Source organism: Pezoporus flaviventris, unplaced genomic scaffold (genome assembly GCF_033815535.1).
Source record: "Pezoporus flaviventris isolate CSIRO_AGI_PZ_B2104156 unplaced genomic scaffold, CSIRO_AGI_Pfla_v1 ptg000001l, whole genome shotgun sequence".
In the NCBI taxonomy this organism is placed as follows: domain Eukaryota; kingdom Metazoa; phylum Chordata; class Aves; order Psittaciformes; family Psittacidae; genus Pezoporus; species Pezoporus flaviventris.
The window spans coordinates 44,515,384-44,536,508 of record NW_026892549.1 but is presented as its reverse complement, the minus strand read 5'-3'; the positions used below and the strand labels follow the sequence as shown (position 1 = coordinate 44,536,508).

The 21,125-nt window shown below is 43.2% G+C and overlaps 1 protein-coding gene across 4 annotated transcripts in view; it reads left to right on the top strand.

The window, feature by feature from the left end:
* The window catches only part of RAPH1 (Ras association (RalGDS/AF-6) and pleckstrin homology domains 1), a 91,693-nt gene extending 77,033 nt beyond the window's left edge, over positions 1-14,660 (top strand). For all 4 annotated transcript variants that reach the window (XM_061455006.1, XM_061455015.1, XM_061454997.1 and 1 more), the window contains 6 exons: positions 1,286-1,429; positions 2,648-2,758; positions 5,074-5,172; positions 5,751-5,871; positions 7,488-7,630; positions 11,807-14,660. In XM_061455006.1, the coding sequence (XP_061310990.1) occupies positions 1,286-1,429; positions 2,648-2,758; positions 5,074-5,172; positions 5,751-5,871; positions 7,488-7,630; positions 11,807-13,768 (2,580 nt within the window). In that variant the 3' untranslated portion in view covers positions 13,769-14,660. The remainder of the gene's footprint in view (positions 1-1,285; positions 1,430-2,647; positions 2,759-5,073; positions 5,173-5,750; positions 5,872-7,487; positions 7,631-11,806) is intronic.
* Positions 14,661-21,125: the final 6,465 nt, after the last annotated feature.

The following is a 21,125-nucleotide window of genomic DNA, read 5'->3' as shown; positions in this document are numbered from 1 at the left end:
CACAACTATGAATGAAATGTTTTACATCTGAGATAATGACTATTTTAATGTTGGCCTTTTTCAGGTATGATAATATTTTGTTTAATAACAAAAAACCATACACAGTGATAATCGAAATGAGGTTACCTGTAACTATGGCTAAAACCAGTGGAAATTTGCACAACTGTCATCTGGGGTTTTTTTACCTGCAGTGGTAGATATTTTTTTTTTTCCTAGCACTCTCCAAATTGTTACTCTCTACAAAATTCTGTGCATCGGTTCATGAGTGACCTGTGTTAATATTTTAAATTTTATTAGTAAGCAAAGTAGTTAAAATTTGTTTCAGTTACATTTTAAAATAAACAACCAAATACTCAATTTTTAAAATATGTGACAGCAAAGGAAGTCAGTATCAAACAGGTCAAATAGTTTGTAACACTAAAGACAACAAGAAAAATATGTGGAGCAAACAGTGAATATAGCCTTCATAAGCTGAAAACTGAATGGTTTTGAGATAGTTTTGTAGAGACCTACTCGTGCTGAAGTGTCATAACTTCCATATGATTTCCAGAATAATGGTTATGATTTCAGTACTTAGACAAAAGTGACTGTTTGGGGTATTTAATTTGGGGTTATATTTAATAAAATTTAACTTATAAGTAGCATATGCATGCTCTTAGTGTATTATTAATACAGGTTTTAAGAAGTGGTCATGTGAATACGGTGGATCAGAAAGATGGAAATTGAATCCATGACATGAAGAGGTTGTAATTCTATCTAATTCTTTTTGTCTTCCAGGATTACTCATTAGTATTTGTGTTGCATATTAATCTGGAGAGTATTTAAAGCATTTGTTTTCCTCTGTTCACTCTTCATAAGTAGAACCTTAACAGAAGTTGTGGTGTTGGCAGTTAGTAGCAACAAAGTACTTGTGGAATAAATTATAGCTGTATCTGATCGATACTGAATTAGGCTGTGTGTAGATTTAGACTTAGGAGGAGATATCTACAAGGTGACCTCATAACTTTACAGCAAATAAAGCTGTTAGGAGCTCTATTACCAAAAAGCAGTGGTTAGAAAATCTTTACAGTAGCTGCTAAGAGCCCCTATTGTGTTTGTCTGAATTACCTTGTAGCTTCACAGTTAATCTCTAATTCATATCACTGTGTGAAAAAAAAGAGCTGTCCCTATTATGCCTGCATTCCTTAAATAAAGAATTTCAGAATTTCAGTCATTAAAAACAAACCACTGCATGTTGTACGTTCTGTCTGTTTCTCTTTTCCCAATACATTGTGTTTATTGGTAGGAATGTTTCTGTGGAAGTTCTGTAACTGTGCCAGAGATTGAGGGAGTTTTGTGGCTGAAAGAAGATGGTAAGAAGTCTTGGAAGAAACGTTACTTTCTTCTTCGAGCTTCTGGAATCTACTATGTCCCTAAAGGGAAAGCAAAGGTATGCTTTTACTTATGATACTTTAGAGCAGCTTCCCTGGATTTTTTTATTGCTGGTAAATTGTGGTCACAAGAGTCAGCCTTAAAATGTAGGCTTAGCTGTGCCTTGCCTAGTGCCACATTCCTTAATTAAAAGTGCAGCTTTATCATGGAAATGCTGTGTAAATTACTGTTGTGGCACTTGATGGGCTAAACCCCAAGTTTAAAAATGCAAGAACACAAGGGTCTGCTTTTTAAACGAGCTCAGGGTAGTTGTTCAGAAACACTTAAGGAAAAATAATTGGTGCAGTTGAGAGGCTGTGTTATCTCAAGCAGAATTCAGATAAAGGACCAGATTTCATTGCAAATGCCAATCATAAAATATCAGACCTACTCCACAGTCTGCATAATTCCATGGTCTTTAGTTAGTTCATATAAATGGGATTCTTTCTGGACCAATTTGTGCTATGCTTTTTGAAACTGGCAAATATAATACCATTGCTTCATTGTCACTTACTGCTGTTCTGTGTGTATCAATAATAAAAAGTAAATAGAAAACTGCTACAAATGCATTATAGTTTCAAGGCTGAACCACTGTGAGTTGAATTTGACCATGAATCCATCAGACTTGACAGCATGCACTGATCCCCAGTATGGGAGGTCCACTTCCCACACAGCTGACAATGAGGAAATTTCTGTCAGTGCATCAGCTTTCACACTGAAAACATCTCAGATGTTTTCATGTTCCTTACACAGCCTTTTTCTTTGTTACAACAATCTATATGCAAGATCACCTATTGGAATTCTGTGCCCTACAATCACTGCCAAACATCATTAGAGTTTTTCTCGCATTTCCATTGGAATTTGAACACCTTGATTATTAACTAAGGTGAAATATAGCCAACAACTGTTGAAAAGTTCCCAGGCAAACAATCCTATTTACTTTCTCCTGATACCAACTCTGAATCAACATTAGCAGGCCGGTGTAAGATGCTGTCAAAAGGCAAAATGCAGAAAAACACAAAAAAACCCAACCCAGACTGAATTTGGAAAATAATATCCAGTTAAAAATTGATGACTGATGCAGGAGTTTATGCATGGCTGTGTCTCCTTAATGGTAGTTTTTGGATCAGATTGAACCTAATATTTAACCTTAACTAGATGTTTTATTAGTATTTTGATTCTGTCAGTGCATGTGGTTTCCTTGTATTTTGTACATTATTATGTTTGTATTTAATAGGTCTCGCGGGATCTTGTGTGCTTTCTACAGCTTGATCATGTCAGTGTTTACTATGGACAGGACTATCGGAACAAATACAAAGCACCCACGGACTATTGTTTAGTGCTCAAGGTAACTTGTGATTGTTTTGGAAATTCTCACGCTGAAAAGAGCATATAAAGAGCTTGAAACATTTCCATGCTAATCTTAGTCCCTTAAAATAACTATCCTTCCCAATTGTGAGCAACAGCTGATTAGCACAGTATTAATCTTTGGAGAGACTGTAATTTAGAATAGACTTCCCATAGTAATACAACAATTGGAAAACTATGTCTGTCAGTTTTCAGGGTGAAACTTCATTCGGTAAATGGGAACTCTAAACTGCTGTTAGTTGCAATGACAGTGGGAAAGCTATGTTTAACTACATTTTCTGTGGAGTTGTAATGAGCCTCCTTGGTGGAAATACAGTAAGAGAATGAGAAAATGCCATGTGGGGACTAGTGCAGAAGGAAGAAATACATATGAATCACTTTCTTCCTCATCAAGCTGATAGATCTCTTCCACCTGCCAGAAGATCCATGTGGATTATGTGGTAGGGGAGGAAGATAGATCACTGAGAGACACGGAAGAATGGCTTTTCTAGATTCATTTATAACACTCTAGGTTTCTCTGACACTGTCCTTTCTTTATAAGCTGCTTAGGGAAAAATTAGAAGTCCAGGACAGAGATACTTTCACAGAATACTTTTTTACCCTTTGGAAATGTAGGTAGCCAGACACTGGGTATTGGCTGTGTAATAGCCCCAGGTGCATTCTTACTCTTTGAGTATGCCCTGTTTCTTTTTGGATTCCAAGAAACTTGCAGAATGCTGCAGCAGTTGGGTAAACCTTGCATGCTTTCTTATTTGTTCTGAACCATCAGTTGCTTTCCACTTCATTTTCCTGTAGTTCTTGTATAGGAAACAAACACTTGGTGAACAATTGTTGCCTGTTCTCCATGCTCCTTGTGACTTTGATTTTCATATTGCCCTCGATTGTCTTACTTCCAGACTAAGTCCTAGTGTATTTAATTGTTCAGCATACTGTAAATCAGAACATGACTCTTCTTCCATTCAGCTACTCTATACCTTAAAACCATTCAGATTCAGCGAGATAATACCCCTCAAAACACTAACTTCAGGGAGTTGCTGTCTTCTAAAAGTGTAGGTCCAGAAGTGTGCAAAAATTGGTATTGGAGTCTCAGGTCTGCCTGTATTGCCCAATCTGGGGGAAAGGGGTTGCATTAAAGGAAGAAACTTCTGAGTATAAAGGACAGGTAGAAAGAAAAGTAGAAAAATGTGAAATATAAACAGCAGCAACCTGATCTTAACCTGTGAAATAGATAACTTCAGTACTTCAAATCATTGTAAATTGCATCAACTCATCTTCCAGTCTCTCTTGACTCCCACACAGTGTTCAAAATTATGTCAGCTCCTGCAGGATAGATAGTGGCAAAGCTATTTTAAAACAGGTTTTCACAGTATGTTCACAGCAAGTAGCATTTGAAAATTGATTTGGAAATGGTGTGAGTAACATGAGATTGTTATAGTTGAACTTACAGTTTTCATTTGACCTCTTACCTTCCCTGATCTGCAGTTCATGGAGTTATGTCAGTACCTTAAAATGCTTTATGTGCCTGGAGTGTGTGGCTGCCTGTCCACTGTGTGAAAAATTGATTTCATCTTCCAATTGCAGTTGGGCCCCCTGAGAGGTAGACACTGAATATCAAATACGGGAGAAGGCATGCAGCTGAAACTGGAAATATTTCCCATGTTCTCATAGGTCATTGGCATGGTTATTATTAAAAGAAGAAATGTCAGTGTTTGTAGGTATTTATAAATTCTTGAATTAAATTGATTTCTTCTGCTGACATGTCACTTTCTATCCCCATCATTTGGACAGGTTAAGACTGAATTACTTTATCAGACTTGCTGACCACGCAGAGTAAACCAGGGGAAATGTCAGTTGTCTCTTTCAGGTGGTGAGTTAATCCATAGAGCAGTGAAAGGAAACAACTCTTTGTGCTTTGGCAGCACCTTGCTTGTGTTTAGGAAAGGTTTTTACAAGCTGATACTATTCTGACCACTGTGCTTGAGAGTATAATGATTTCTGAAGAGCCGTACAGGTACGAAAGACTTTTAGTAGAGAGAAGTTACAGCACTAAAATACTGATTCACCTTTTCTTAGTGTTTCAAACCTGAAATCAGCGCACACTGCCAATCTGTATGTGAAGCTATCCCCACTGCCACCTTCTGAAACGCTGTCAAACATTTTTAAGTAGGCTCAAATACAGACTACTGTTGAAGAGCTTCCAGCATTAAGTTTGTCCTTATAGATGTCAACAGATAAATGGCTTTCCTTGCGTTCCTAGCTGTTAAAATGTTGACGAGGATGAATGATTTTTTGCAGCATCCTCAGATCCAAAAGAAATCCCAGTATATCAAGTATCTTTGCTGCGATGATGTAAGAACTCTACACCAATGGATCAATGGCATCCGCATTGCTAAGGTAACCTCCTCTAGGCAGTCTTACACTGTTCTCATGAGTTGTCATTATCTGTTTGAAACCACATAGAGTTACTTAGTAGAATACATACTAAATCTTACTTCTGTTTACCTACCCTGAATGTAAATTGTGCAATCTTCTTACGTTTCATTCTCTAGCAAAATTGTTGGGCTTTCTTGTTATAATAATTCAGTAATTAGGCCCTTCTTGTTTCTGCTGGACCTCCATCGCTTGACAGAGTTCTAGCAGACATCATAACTAGATTTTAGCCAGCTCCCTCACAGATTTTAAACAGAAAGCTAATGGGAGAACTGGAAAGCAGAATTGATTTCTAAAATCCACAGGTTGGCTTGGTTTATTCATTGGTTTATTCTAGGATAAACAAACTGTTTTGTTTCTTTCTTTCAGCAATTCTCTAATAAAAAATTAATGTTGTTGCCTCAGCTCCTTAACAAAGAGCCTGTTGTTTCTCTCTGGGGGGAAAAGAATGGTGGAATAGAGAAACCAGAGGTGGAGCTCAGCAGTCTGAAAGGGTACACAGCCTATGTACAGTTGTTAAATTTGTCTGTCATTTTGCGTAGTATGGGAAGCAACTATACATGAACTATCAGGAAGCACTGAAGAGAACAGAATCAGCGTATGACTGGACTTCCTTGTCTAGCTCCAGTATCAAGTCAGGCTCCAGCTCATCTAGTTTGCCAGGTAATAATGTGATCTGCCTCATAATAGAAAGATTTAATTACCTTTTTTTATTATCCCCTATCTAGAGACCTTAGGAGAGACTGTTGCAGGAAGTGGACTGTTTCTCCAAAATCTTTTATGCTAAGTCTTACTGTTTAGTCTAAAACACAGACTTTGCATTTTATTTATATATATATATATATATACACATATATATATAAAAGCCCCCTTATATTAGTTGCAGTGGTGTGTGTATTGAGAAACATACAGTACTTTCTTGTGCGCTTCCAAAAAAGACTTTTTCTGACACTGAGAGGAAACTTCCTCAAATTCCTGATGCCTCCATCTTCACCTATTTGAGAAAAAGAAAGCAAATGTATGTTTTAATGCTACACAGAATATGTGTGTGTGTGTAGCTGTGAAACTGCTTTTGTTGACTGGAATATTCAAAATTGGAAAATAATAGTCCCTGCCCAAAGGCAAAGATCCAAATAATCTCTTTAGAGACAAACTTTGAAAACACTGTTTCTGTTCCTATGTCAATCTGTGTGCGCTGGCAGCTCCCGTTTACCTTTCAGCAGGACTGGGACTGGGCTTTTTTTTTCACAGCCCATAACAGTGTACAAATTGATGAAGGTTTATATAGTCTCATTTCAGTGTTCAGAGCTGACTGATACTTGGCCAGATTATTCTCAACCCTCAGGGCAAGTTTCATTGTTGAAAACAGGCTGTTGTATGAAAGTGTGGTGTCCATTGCAGATACAGGTCAGGAAGTAATGCTACTGAATTGGAAAGGTTGAGAAAGTAGCCTGTGAGAATGAGCTAAGCAAATTCAGCCTAACTGAAGGTACTCTGTCTTTTCAGCTGTGTGGCAAAGTCTGCTAGGTGTAGCAGTAATTTCTCAGTTACTGATAATTTCTCCATCCAGGCTGGATGTTTTTCTGGTAAAGTTTCTCTTGTGGGGAGCTGAGCCACAGCCTACCAGCTGTGCGTGTTCTGCCAGAGCTGCAGTCCAGCCTATGCCTAGATGCTTTCTTACCTTTGGGACTACACAGAAAGCAGCTGCCAGGCTGGAGAAAATCAGTCTGGCAGTGGCTGCTGCTGTCTTTTCAAGATACCTGGTGGATACAGAGCATCATCTGTGTTTGCTAGTTACAGGATGCTCATTAGTCCTTCTCTTCACTTGAGGAATGGGACAGTCAGAAGCAGACTACTGCCTTGCCTAGCATAGTTTGACTGCTGTCAGCCTATGTCCAGTGTCTGTTTCTCAGGTTGTGCTGGAAGCGGTGCTGAAGAGAGTAGGCTGCATGCATTGCATGAAATGGGGCTTTTCCCAAAGTGCAGGAGCTCTTGGATGTTTCAGAACCTATAAAACTGCAGTGTGTTCTCACTTCACAGCATATCTGACACCCCATCATCTTTGTAGAGCTTCAGATTTGGTTAGTACCAGGATGCTGTTGCTCGTTTTGTTTTCTGGACTGCAACAGCCTGGATGTGAACTAGACTTTATGCAGTAGTTACAAAATACTTAACAAGCATGACCAATAAATGTCACACAGAGTTGCATTAGAAGCACACTGACTTTACTCTTGTATTCAGCAACATGTGCTAACTGTTTCTTAACTTTTTCTAAACAGAATCTCAATCAAATCATTCTAATCAGTCTGACAGTGGAGTTTCTGACACCCAGCCAGCCGGACATGTCCGTTCCCAAAGTATTGTCAGCTCCATGTTTTCTGAGGCCTGGAAACGAGGCACTCAACTGGAGGAATCCAGCAAGGTAACAAGAAGACTTTAGTTTGAGAACCAACACCCAACAAAATGTACGGGACAGAGTGATACCTCTTCTACCTCTGTCTTGTGTGGGATTTCTTCTCTTTTTTTAACTCTTTGTTATTGACATACACTGCCATATAATTGTTTCTTTCAGGAATCACTGTTTCAGGGAATTTAGCCTTGGAAACTTCTGTTCTTGCTTTTATTTGTGTGCACAGAAGCCCTCTGTTCTTTGAAGGCATGATACAGCCCATCCCATAGAATCCTATTAACTAATGTTGAATAAAGACAAAATAAAAGGATCAGTTGTTAACAAGTTGAATGAAATTCTTTCACTAAAATCTTTCTCCAGTTAACTAGCCACATCTTTCCATTGTGAAGATGTGAATAACTGAGAGTTGAAGGCAGGTATATCTATTTAAGAAGTACGCTGGTAGTTTTAACTCAAATGTTTTCTGTTGTATTTGGTGAAAATGGAAACGGTGACCACATATATATGGTCAAAGCAAAAGCAGGAAAATTGACAATAATTGTGGACTGACGCAGATTTGTTATCTCCTGTTGCTGGTAGTGAGTTACAAAAGATTTTAACCCATTGAAGCCTGAGGCTCAGGTCTGTTGTGGTTTGGTTAGTTTTCTGTCCTTTCTGTGGTAGTTGACTGATGTAGTTCCTAGGGAATACTTCCAAACAGCACAGTTGCCGTTTACATCAGTTTGTTGTCAGGCAGTTAAATTAATTTCCAGGTTCCTGAACAGCCATGATGTCAGTATTAACTGCAGCAGTTTTGAGTGCAAGTACATTGTCAGGATGCTATGAGAAGCTGGTTTTACTCCTGTCAGTTTTGAACCTTCCCCAGACCCCAGGTTCAAGCTAGAGAAGCAAGCTTTTTAAAACTGAAACCATGGGTGAACCAGATAAGTAGTTAAAAATAAGACAGAACATCAGATTTTTAAATAAGAAAGCACATGTGGCACAATGTGAAAACTGACCTGGCTGCATCTTTGGAACTGGTAACTTTTCTGCATTGCCTGCTGGCTTGGAAATTGTCTGATTCTAATAGTAATGTAGTCCTTGGCCCAGGAATGGAGCTTGCAAAATGGTGATCCAAATTTTCTACTGCATGAGCACAACACCTGGTGCATGTTCATCACCAGGTGGCTGCTTGTATGTGTACAGCGTGCATCATTTCTGCAGGAGTGGGTTAGATGCAAAAGATGGGGCACTTGAGTGTGTTTTGGCATGTACCCAACAGAGGGGAAAGAGAGCTGCTGTGAGAATGTTACTGTTTTCTAAAGTTTTGGGTTCTGTATGAAAATCCTGCTGCTACATCCTCTGGGAGCTTTTAGGGAAGAGTTTACAGTTTGCCACTCACTGTTGTTCTTACCAAGTCCATAGTGCTGCTGGCAACTGCTCATTTAAATAAACTGCAGGAATTTTTCTGTTATCTGATTAAAGCCATTTTTAAAATGAAGTATTCACACTGCTCCCTGCTGAGGGCCATCATGCGTCAAGATTTCATTCATCTGAATTCCTTTCTATGCACAACCCCCAAAAAAGGTCCGTTTCTTTGTGCAGAACAGATGAATGGATTGCCCTGACACCTCCAAAGAATCCAGATGAAATGACCTGTGTAAAATTACAATTCAAAGCCATGTTAAGAAATTCTGAGTAAATTGGTGACAAAATTATCTTTAGTGAAACCACGGTACATGCTTTTTTATCCTGTACAGGCCAGGCCCAAGGAACTTAAATAGCAAATAAATCAGACTGGCAGTGGGAAATGTGAGCCTGCGTGGCAAGAAAGAAAACAGTGTGGAAAAAAATTGTGATTTACATTAAAAAGTAGTTGTACTGAGACATGCTGCGTTAGGCAGATTAGTGTCCAAGCAGTTATTTCAGAGTTATTGACTCCACAGTGCTTTGCTGACAAAGCTGGCTTAAGAAGTTCATACGGGCAGGCTGCTGCAAGAGCTTGTGTTCTTAGCAAAAAGAGCAGAAAAAAAAAGCATAGCTGTTATTTTTAAAAACAGACACTTTTCTTTTTACAGCATTTCTGAGAGTTCCAGATAGCCATGAAAATGTGCATGGTAGTTATGCAATAAGTAATTTTTCAAGATACACAGGAGAGCATCACATAGTTATAAGGAAGAACAAGAAGAATGATCTTTTTCAAGGTGGTTCAATATACAGAGTATCATTGAATATGTTTCTGGTTGTGGAAATTTGATTTGATCCTGTGGAGATGCAAGGGTCTCCCCCTCCAGAGATGCACAACATTCTTTTCCCTATCCTGAGGGTTTAATTTGCTCACTGTGAAAATCACTGTCCACAATGAGTTATGAAGAAAATTCCTCGCTCTTTCAAATATTTCTAAGATGAAAAAATCCACACTTCCCAAAATGTGGGTAATCTGTCCATTCACATTTTGAAAGATCGCTGTTTGTCCAAAGAATACTTTATTCATCTGTTCATTCTTTGCAGTTGGGCAGTGAAGATCTCATTATGTCTCATTTTTGCTTGTCAGACTTTGAACAAGTTATTTCAAGTGGGATGCTACAACAGGCGTCAAAATGTGTGCTCACTGTGTATGCTTTAAGTGACAAATTCCAGATTCTCCAAGGTCTTCTCATTCAGGGATGTCTGTTCTGTTATGCCTTGGGCTCCCTCTCTGTTTTATGCGCTTTTATTTTTCCTGTTGCCTTTTGCTGTCTCAGGTGTCAAAAGTGAAGCTCAGCACACCCATGGTGCCTTATACAGGGCACATTTAAGGTCAGGTGGTGCTACTTGAAACTTCATTAACCTGGGTGATTGGGAGAATGGTAATTTACAGACTAACACTTGCAAGAGATCAAGATTTGTCTCCTGTTTTGTTATGTGAACACCTTGATTTAGCTCCAGAACTGTTATACTCTTGCCTTCCAGACCTAATGTGACAGGTAGAAGCACACCCCATGTGTGTTGTATATCACCGTTTGCTGTTTCTGACTCTAATCCTTTTGGTGGTGTTCTGCACATAGAGACTTTGTGCACCTGTGTTTAGAAGAAAGCAATGTGCAAACCTGCTCATACAGTGCAGATGAGCATAATTGGGCTAACTTGTGGCAAAGTGTCTTCTGATGAATTATAAGTACCCTGTGCAGTCAGCTGCCATGTTGGTGTTGCATTTCTAATGCATGTTTCTATGCTGTGCACTGTGAAATTCACAACATGGCTTGCAGCCAAACCACTTTGTATTAGGAGGATGTTTTTAAGCTTGAGTAATGCCATTATCTCTTTGATTTTTAATAGGACTCTAGGTTTGCAATTCTAGAGAAACAATTTAACTTGAGCAAAACCCAATGAGTAGACTAAACATTGCCTGCTGCTTTCCCATTGCTCTTTCCCTTAGTAAGCTTTTCCCCATCTTTTCTTTCATTTTCTCTTACTGTAGTATTTGCACGTGTAGCTTTTCTTCCCTAAGCTAACTTTCTTTTGCAGATCTTTAAACATTTCCTTCTGGTGAAATTTTCCCAGGAAACCTCAGTTGTCCCTCTCTTTCCTATTATTTTCCTTGCCAGTCTCAGATACTGGAGCATGTGGAGCAGAAGGATTCTCTGTAGTATTCCTGTGTAGAGCTTGCTCCTCATGTGTGTTAGAGCGGTTGAGGATTTCTGCCTTTCGTTAACACCGAGCAGTGTCAGGCCTGAGCTAACCACCTAAAGGCTTGACAGGTGCCCCCGGAGGCCGTCCATGTATGGTTTAACGCCAGCCTTAGTGAGCTGAGTAGATGCCTGCGGTCTCATGCTCTGCCTGATGTCCTCCGTCATGGCCCGCGGCACTCTGGGCAGTGCTCTGTTGGGTCATTACAGATGCCCACCGGCTACAGCTGCCTGCCCACAGAAGCGACAAGGCTGGTGTGTCTCCTCGCTGACATTCAGCCTAGCTTGAACCTGGTTCCACAGATTCTTTTGCCGGCTTCCCCCCCCTGCCTGCCCGGTCAGACTGCATGCTCCAGGCTTGTCAGTGCGTGGAGGTCTCTTGCTGCATTGTGTTGCTAATACTTCCTGCATGCTGTAATCTGCCACTTAATTTTTAATGACAGGCACATTTAAACCTTGACTTTATAATCTCTTTGTCTCCTTCCCTCCCTCCCTCTCTGTTTCTTTTTCTCCCTTTCCACTAAAAACCCCTTCCCGACAGGCCCGAACGGAGCCCGCAGGCCGGCCCATCATGTCTGCTGCACCCCCTGTGTCCCCACAGACTAAAGTGGTGACCCCCTACACAGCCTCGCAGCCGTCCCCCCCGCTGCCCCCGCCGCCTCCCCCTCCTCCTCCTCCCCCCCCGCCCCCCCCTCCACCGCCACCCCCCCTGCCCAGCCAGGCGGCCCCGTCGGCAGGCTCTGCCGCCACCATGTTTGTCAAGTACAGCACCATCACGAGGCTGCAGAACGCCGCCCAGCACGGCGGGCCCTTCGCCAGGCCTCCCGCGGCACTGCAGGGCCCCCTGCCCGCGGGGAAGCCTCACAACCCTGTGCCCCCCAACGGGGTCATGCCGCCCCCTCCGCCTCCACCACCGCCTCCCACTCCGGGCTCCGCCATGGCGCAGCTGAAGCCGGCACCTTGCGCCCCCTCTGTGCCACAGTTCACACCACCACCGCCACCCCCCAAAATACATCAGGTTCAACCAAGCGTAAGCCAGGCCGCTGCCACCTCCTCACTGCCACCGCCGCCACCGCCTGTGCCTGCCCCGCCACCACCCCAGGCACCCCCAAAGCCTGTCATGGCAGCTCTCCCCCCGCAGCCTAGTGGGAAAGCAGCGTCACCAGGGGTCGCACATGTCACCCCCCCTGTGCCAGCTCCCTTGCCCCTTGCAATAAAGAAACAACCAAGTGTCACCTCTCCCCAGGTGCCACCACTGCCCCCAGCCCCTCCTGGCCCTACTCCTCCCCCTATGTTCCCAAAGCAGCAGAGCTTCTCTATGAAGCCTCCTCCATCCCCTCAGTCCCCAGTGCCATCTGTGGTGAAACAGATAGTTAGCCAGTTCCCACCTCCTCCCACCCCACCTGCCACCGAGCCCCAGCCTCTAAAACCCCTTCCACTGAGCGTGGCTCCGCAGTCACCTCCAGCAGTGAAGGCAAAGCCCAAATGGCAGCCTGTTTCCGCTCCCTCACCAGATTTCCCCCCTCCTCCACCAGAGAGTAGTTTAGTGTTTCCTCCTCCACCTCCTTCCCCAGCTTCCTCTGCAGGTTCTCCCCCCCCCGACAGATCAGGGTCTCCAGTCAAAAAGACCAGCAAGACATCAAGCCCTGGAGGGAAGAAACCACCTCCAACACCTCAGCGAAACTCCAGCATCAAGTCCACCAGCTCCACTGAGTACCATGAGTCCAAGAGACCTTCAGTGGACCGCCTTGTCAGCAAATTTGCACACCCACCAGACCCGTCAGGGTCTCCTTCCAAGGAATCATTGCCTCCTGCAGCCCCTCCAAAGCCAGGAAAGCTCAACCTTTCTGGGGTGGGCCTGCCCATTGTCCTTCCACAAGGAGGGATCCCAGCCAAGGCTCCTGTTCCGAGTGTGTCTGAGAAGGAACCTGTGGTTGAATTCCCTTCACCACCATCTGATTCAGACTTTCCACCGCCACCACCTGAAATAGATCTTCCTCTGCCTCCGGTGGAGATCCCATCTGTGTTTTCAGGCAGCACCTCCCCAAAAGTCGCCGTTGTCAATCCCCAGCCTCAGACATGGTCAAAAGCACCCATGAAAAAGGCCCCACCACCCACACGCCCCAAGCGGAATGACAGCACTCGACTGACGCAGGCGGAGGTTGCAGAGCCACCGGGATCAGCTGCCCCTCAGGTGCCCACTTCACCCAAGTCCAGCCTTAGCGTTCAGCCGGGATTCCTGGCAGACCTCAACCGGACGCTGCAGCGGAAATCCATCACCCGGCACGGCTCCCTCTCCTCTGCACGGATGTCCAGAACAGAGCCCACGGCCACCATGGACGACATGGCCCTGCCTCCACCTCCACCGGAGCTGCTGGCAGACCAGCAGAAGGCAAGCAGCTTTGGGGGCGGTCATTTATCCGGCTATGCAACGTTACGGAGGGGGCCACCCCCTGCGCCTCCCAAAAGGGATCAGAACACCAAGCTGTCGCGAGACTGGTAACCACCTCCCCAGGGCCGGTGCTCTCCGTGACTTGTGGGCCGCTCTGTGATCGGCCGACCTGTGATCTTGCGCACTTGGAGAGGATGTGGGGATGTAGGTGACAGCGCCATCAAAAGAGGTGATCTCAAACTGTAGCTAAGGCTAAATGTAAAGACATTCCCCTTTCACGGCTACGCCAAAAAAGCTGGGGGCTTGGGGTGTCAATATTTTATTGGGAAAGGTGGGTAGAGAAGCATTAACTTACCCTTTCATTTTTTGTTACCCTTCATACAGATTGGACCAAACCCTCATTTTCTTACATTTTCTGCATTTAGGGGAGGGGGGGAGATAATTTTTTTGTAGTGTCTGTCCACGTGAGACATGTTTGTGCATGTATTATAAGTGTAGGTATATAATATATTGTGATATATTTCGTCGCAATTACAGAAGATAACCAGAATGTTTTTGTAGAACCGTATTTATTGTTTCAGTCGCTATATTACCTGGAATCGGACTCTGTAACTAGTCACATATTGCCACAAAGATGAAGATGTAGGGGGCACTTTAAAGAAAGGAAGAAAAACAAACAAAAACCACCCCACAAATCTCTTGGCAGTTTGTGGTGGGTAATGGTGCAGAGCTGAAGTGTTCTGCTATTAACTGTACATTGTTCATTGATTGAAAAGTACAGGTGCAACATACCAAAACATTCTGGTCATACTACTACTGAAAATGAGTATGTTCCGAGGAGGAAAAGAGATTTTATTTATAGTGGGCTGGAGCGAAATATATTTATACTACAGAGAGCCTCCCCCTCCCTTCCAAATAGTTTGAAAAATATATACTGCTACAAATCATTTCAAAGTTATTTGTCCATGCAGTAAATAGGATAAATACGTATTATTCCAATCCATTATGCATTCTAACTTTCTAGTAGGCTTCATCACTTCTTTCTGTGGCTCAAGAAAAATATATTTGTGTTAACCCCTTCTGAAAGCTGACAGGACTCCTGCAATCGAGGCTGACCCCCAAGGCTGACACGTGCTGATGCATCGCTTGTACATGTAATTCTTTCCGTGAACGAAAAGGTAGGTTTGTGTAGAGTGTTAGGTACTTGCACAACTGTACGATGTGTGCAGTCTCACCTTGTCTGTGCCTGGTGGGTTATCTCCACAAAACAAGTTTGTGGAAGCATTTAAAGAAAGTTTTTGTAATTCATTAGAAACTGTCAGGAAATTTCCCCTTCAGAGACTGGGGAGTGGTAATTTCATAGAACCATAGAATCGTTAGGGTTGGAAAGGACCTCAAGATCCTCAAGTTCCAACCCCCCCTGCCATGGGCAGGGACACCTCACACTAAACCATGTCACCCAAGGCTCTGTCCAACGTGGCTTTGACCACCACCAGGGATGGAGCATTCACAGCTTCCCTGGGCAACCCATTCCAGTGCCTCACCACCCTCACAGTAAAGAACTTCTTCCTTATATCCAATCTAAACTTCCCCTGTTTAAGTTTGAACCCATTACCCCTTGTCCTATCGCTACAGTCCCTAATGAAGAGTCCCTCCCTGGCATCCCTATAGGCCCCCTTCAGATACTGGAAGGCTGCTATGAGGTCTCCACACAGCCTTCTCTTCTCCAGGCTGAACAGCCCCAACTTCCTCAGCCTGTCTTCATACGGGAGGTGCTCCAGTCCCCTGATCATCCTCGTGGCCCTCCTCTGGACTTGTTCCAACAGTTCCCTGTCCTTTTTATGTGGAGGACACCAGAACTGCACACAATACTCCAGGTGAGGTCTCACAAGAGCAGAGTAGAGGGGCAGGATCACCTCCTTCGACCTGCTGGTCACGCTCCTTTTGATGCAGCCCAGGATATGGTTGGCTTTCTGGGCAGCGAGTGCACACTGAAGCCGGCTCATGTTTATTTTCTCATCGACCAACACCCCCAAGGCCAGCACAGTGAGAATTCTCACTCTTTTCTTAGACCCGCTGGAGACTGCAACCAGTGCATAAACCTGTTAATTTACAAAGCGGCACTTGTAGCAGTCAAGGGAGAAGACTAGAAAAAACAACTTTGAGAGGCAATAACATGTGCTAATAAGTTAATTTAAGGGCCCATGATTAGGAAATAGACTGTTGTATTTGCTTTGGGTTTTGTTTGCCACCGATGCACAGCCAATCACCAGACCAAGTACTGGAGCCCTTTTTCTTGAGTAGTTTCTGATTCTACAGTCTTAACCCACGTATCCGGGCGTTGCTATAAGGTAGTGTAGTTGATGTAAGTGGTCTTATGTACCATGCATGTTCCGTACAGGGTAGTGGTACACAACCTTTGTAAAGTAACTAAAATATTTGGACTGTACCTGCTCCATCTTTGGTTGTTTCAACTTCCCTCATCAGCATGGGGACACTGTCAGGGCTCAGATGGCAAATGATTTCTCTGCTGGTTTACTTTTTCTCCAAAAACGGGTTTTAAGTGTTTTCTTTCCCCCAGAGATTGAAACAATGGAAATAGCTTGACTTGACAGTATCCTCAAGTGTGCACAAAAGATGTAAACTTCTCTCTCATTAGAGTAATTCAGGCTGATAGACTTAAGAAATAATGTGACAGCATCCCTCATGCCTTTTTTTTTTTGTTTTAATAGAGTGGTTTTTTTAAAACTCCAAATAGTAAAATAATGTCTTTGTGAATTAATACTTTATGAATAGGAAAAAGCTTTGCTAATCAGAGGGTAAAAAATGACCCAGCTATAACTATAGAGTTTTAAATAAGTGCATCTTGAAAAGAGATAAATGAATGGTGCTGTTTCTGCTGATGCCTCATGATTTTTTACAAATCTGGTTCAGCACCTCTGGAAATCGTTTTACTATTTCAGACTAGTTTTTTTGAGCAATAAGAGTATATAGCATTGTGTGCATTTTTTAAGCACTGCTATGGAAAGGCACTTTTTTGTATCTTTCAAATTGTTCAAAAAGTTTTGTTTCTACTATTTTTGTGCTTATAAAGTGTCCTTAAAAGCATTTGCATTGTTGATCTAAGCACGCTCAGTGTAGCTGGCGAGCAGCTCCACAGGAAGGTTGCTGAGCTACACTGCAGTTGATGGTGCTGTAATTTTCAACACTGGTCCTCCTGCTGCTTTGTGCTGTACACAGCTCCAGGGCTCACACCCACCCGTGGAGGCAGAGGTGCAGAGCTGGAGCCAAAACTCCCCAGCTGTTACCCAGGGTAGGTGAGTGACCACGTTCTCTGGCTCCCTGGCAAGGGCCACCCTGGCTGGTGCAGCGTGCTTCCGGATGAGAGCAGCCAGGGAATCCTGCTTGCACCATCTGTTTTTCTTTTGCCCCAGGACAGCTCCACTGGTGTGTGTTAGTTCCAGCCCTTTTGCTTTTGTTCATTCAGTGTGGGCACCTCTGGGCTTTGGACTCGGCAGAGCAATGTTTCAAGTGCAATTTCTTCAAAGGCATTTGAGCTTTGTTCTCATTTTCCTGTGCCCAAGTTCATAACCCAATATCTCTCTCTAGACAGTGAATCCATGCTACTACTGCAGGCTGCTGCACAGCTTGCTGGGAGACAGAAGTTTAACTCTTTCTTAAGTTTGCAGGAAAAATAACAAGCATCAGCAAAGGTGGCACCCTGTATTGCTTCTTGTTGCATCTTGCTTCCTAAGCCAGTAATGATACAAAAATACAGTGCTCTCAGCTAGGCACTGAAATTTTGGCAACCTGGCTGCCTTTTCAGCTTATGAGACCCCTCATTGTAACTTGCTTTTCTAGTGTGTTTACTGCTTTTGTGACAGTAAATATTTATGCCTTATTTGCAAGTAAGTTATTTTCCCCTGTGTGCACTGGTCTCATAATTGCACCGTTATATTTATTTAAATCAGAAAACTGAGGGAGCAGATCTCGCACCCACTGCAAGAAGCTTTCTGCTTCCTTTTGGCACGGTTAAGATGAGCATGTGAGAGCTGAGCTTTCATACTCTGGACATAAAGGTAGCAGATGCTTTGATCCTAAAATACTGGGAGTGTATAGCTGTTGTTGTGTTAAATGATGAAGCATATGCCCCTCCGACACTTGTTAAGGTCGGGGTGTTGGGGAAAGCCCTGCTGCCACAGGGGCAGCTGAGAGCATACAGCTGTGTTCATTAATCCGGAACAGATTTGGTGCTCATTTCCTCTCTGCCGTGCAGCAGGGTGCCTCCTGTTCTGGCAGGTTTCTGTGCCTGCAGCGCAGGTGTACAAAGCAGGGAGCCAGTCTTCTCAGACACTTGACTGTACTTCAGGTCTCGGGGAGTTGCTTTGGAAGGGAAAACAAGGCTCTTGCAACAGCACTAAGCTTATAGGAGAAACTAGTTAACAAACCCCAAAGAAGTCTGGTTCTGAACAAACCCCAGCTACCATGTTTGAGGTGGATGTGCTGGGGTTCTCTTTAGTCTTTCAAAACCTGTGGCTGAGGGAGGAGATTAGGCACAAGTCGCACAATAAAATAATCTGCTATTTTCTGTGGAAGAGGAAAGTTCCTGCTCTGCTCCTGCGGCAAACCACCACTGCTTGCTCAGCTTGGTGCATGACCTCAAAGCCAAAGAGCTCCTCTCCTGAACAGTTTCCTGCAGGGCAACAGTGGCTGACTGACACATCAGGGAAACAAAGCAAAGGTACCTGGATCACTTTGGCTTCAGGTCTGATGGGAGAGGGAGCAGTGTTTTTCAACAAGTGCATTTTAAGATTTACTGTTCTGGACTTGCACATTGAAATGTTTTCTTATTTCTTCCTTCTGTGCCCTTAAGCAACCAGATAAGTCAGCTCAGAGACTGCGGCCAGTTTTCCTCCCAGTTAAAATTACTTTTTCCACAGCTTAAAGGAACCAAAAGTACCATTTCAGCAACAGAAGGGCAAAAGAGAAATCTGGTTGTGACAGAATACTGCATAGAACTAAATTGTTTTACTTCAGTGTTATCATTGCAGGTAAATTTGTTTCTTACTCAAAATAAAATTATATGGGTCTTACTGGGAGTTACCATGTCAAATACAGAATCATGTTGAAATCAAGTTGTACTCCAGGAAAGCAGTATAAATTCCTGACAGAAGGTAGTGATGATGCAGCCAGAACATGAGAGTTTGTTTTGTTTCTTCCTTTTTTCACTGTTAAGGTGTAGGTTATGTACTTGTTCAAACAGCACTCCTCGTTTGGACGTGATGGGAATCGTCTTTGAGGGAGATGCTTTCCCACAGCCCAGTTGTGGCTCCTGGCTTTGCATTCCCTCGCACAATCAATCAGGACGGACTCCAAACCCGAGAGGATTTAACACTACAAGGGTTAGTTTCTCTTAGATGTTACTGTAATGTGCTGGTGGGTTTTAAGCTTGTATGTTGGAATAGTAAGTTTGTCTAAAATGGAGTAATTTTTCTTTCTGAATTACTTTTCTTCTTCAATTAAGAAAATGCCCGTGAAGACTGACAAAACAAGTGTTACATTGCAGGGGTCAGTGCACTCTGATCTCTGTGATCCAGTGAGTCACAGGCTGTCTAATCTTGAAAAGTTTAAAACACTAAACTGCAAACGGGGTGACAACACGTGTGTATCCCTAACAATGTAAAGTAATCGATTTGCACTTGATGCATTTGCATTTGATGGGTATTTGGTGCTCTTAAGGTGTTGAGTAGGAGCTCTCTGGTCATCAGAAACATGTACCATCTGTGGTGAAGAGAGCTAGAGAGAGAAATTAATTAGAGGAACAGGAACTAGTGCTACATGCACCATCCCTTGTGGCAGGGACTTAGTGAGGGAAGTGAGTGAGAAGGAGAAGATTTTGGAATGCATACCCCCTCATTTAAATGCTCAAAGGTGATATGTATTTTAAGAGACTTGGGAATTGAACCAGCTGTTCCCACCTTTCCCAAGATGCCAAAGATGCATTCAAAGCTAAATTCCAGGTACTCAGATGTGCTTGCACCAGCCTCTGCCAGGACTGAAGAGCTGCTGTTCGGCAGGAGAAGAGGGATGCCACTGTTTGCTGTTGTGTATCTCTTGCCTTTAACTAGCACTGACAAGTGGGTACCCACCTGCCAGGCAGGGCAAAGGGAAGTTAAATTTAGCAAACAAACCTGTGCCCAAGGCTCTCTGCTGCTGATTTGATGCAGCACTATAAAGCTTGTACTTCTAAAAGGAAAACTGAATGCTTTGTCACAAGTTGTAATGGCAGATCTTAGGTCTCCTTTCTAGTGGACTGCGGTGGACCCAAAATTAACTGGAGCAGCAGTTTGGTTTATGGATCACACTATTAGCAGCTGCTGGTGATGTTCTGTATAATATGGGGGATGCAAATGTAAGAGAAAGTGTCATTGCAATGATGATTTGTCTGTGCAGCAGACTTGTGCTGAGTGCTGTAAATACATTCATGTTTACTGCTTTAAAAAGAAAATTGCACATTTTATCTTTCAGTGGGATTGCCTCCCCTCTTCTTCCCTTTCCAAAAAGAAAAATCAAAGCTCTTTTAGACTGATAGCTTCAGGTTGGGGGGAGCTTTGCCATATTATAAATATATATAAATATATGTATAAATATACTTTTTTAAGCATGGGAGAGGACAAAAGAAATACTTCATTATAGAGTACCCAGTATAGATCATTATAATGGAATATGCACAATCCAATAAAGATGTAGTTAAATTTAATAATCTGGTTTAATCCTCTGTTTTGCCATTTTCCTTTTTCATGAGTGCAGAACCCATACTGTGTTTTTAGGGTATCAGTGGTTCCCCTCTGTAGGGATTAGGTACCTGATGGCCTGCAGGTCACCAGCTTATATGCACACGCTCAATAAAATTGTTTTTTATTGTTCCTTTGCATAGCTCTTTCCCATGGGCAAGAGCTGGCTGTACCAGTAACATGATGCACACCAGGCACAGGCCTGAAGAGGACCTGGTCTGAAGGCTCACCTTTTCCATCTGCCTCCTCCCTCAGGCGTGCAGAGTCCTGTTCTTGATCTTGTTCTCTCTCATGAGAGAGTTCATGCTCTGCTCATGCAAGGACAGCTGGTGGCTGGTAAGTGCTGCTGCAGCCCCTCTCTGGGGTCCACTGTAGGGGATTTGGCTCTGTTCACCTCCTGCTGGGGTACACTTGCATGCTGGCCCTGCATCACTCATCAGCTTTTACACCAGGGATTGGAGGTGTTACATTAGTGGTGATGACAGGAAATGAGTAGCCATACAGAAGTGGAGGGAGGAGCTGCTGAAGGCAGCAGGCTCGATGCCAGTGCTCATACCTTTGCTGGGGGAAGTAAGTGCTGCGCTTGTAGCTCCCCTGGGATAGGGCTTCTGCATATACAGGCAACTGTCTCTGGCCTTGTTGTGTTGAAAAGCCTGTAGCTAAACACAAGGATC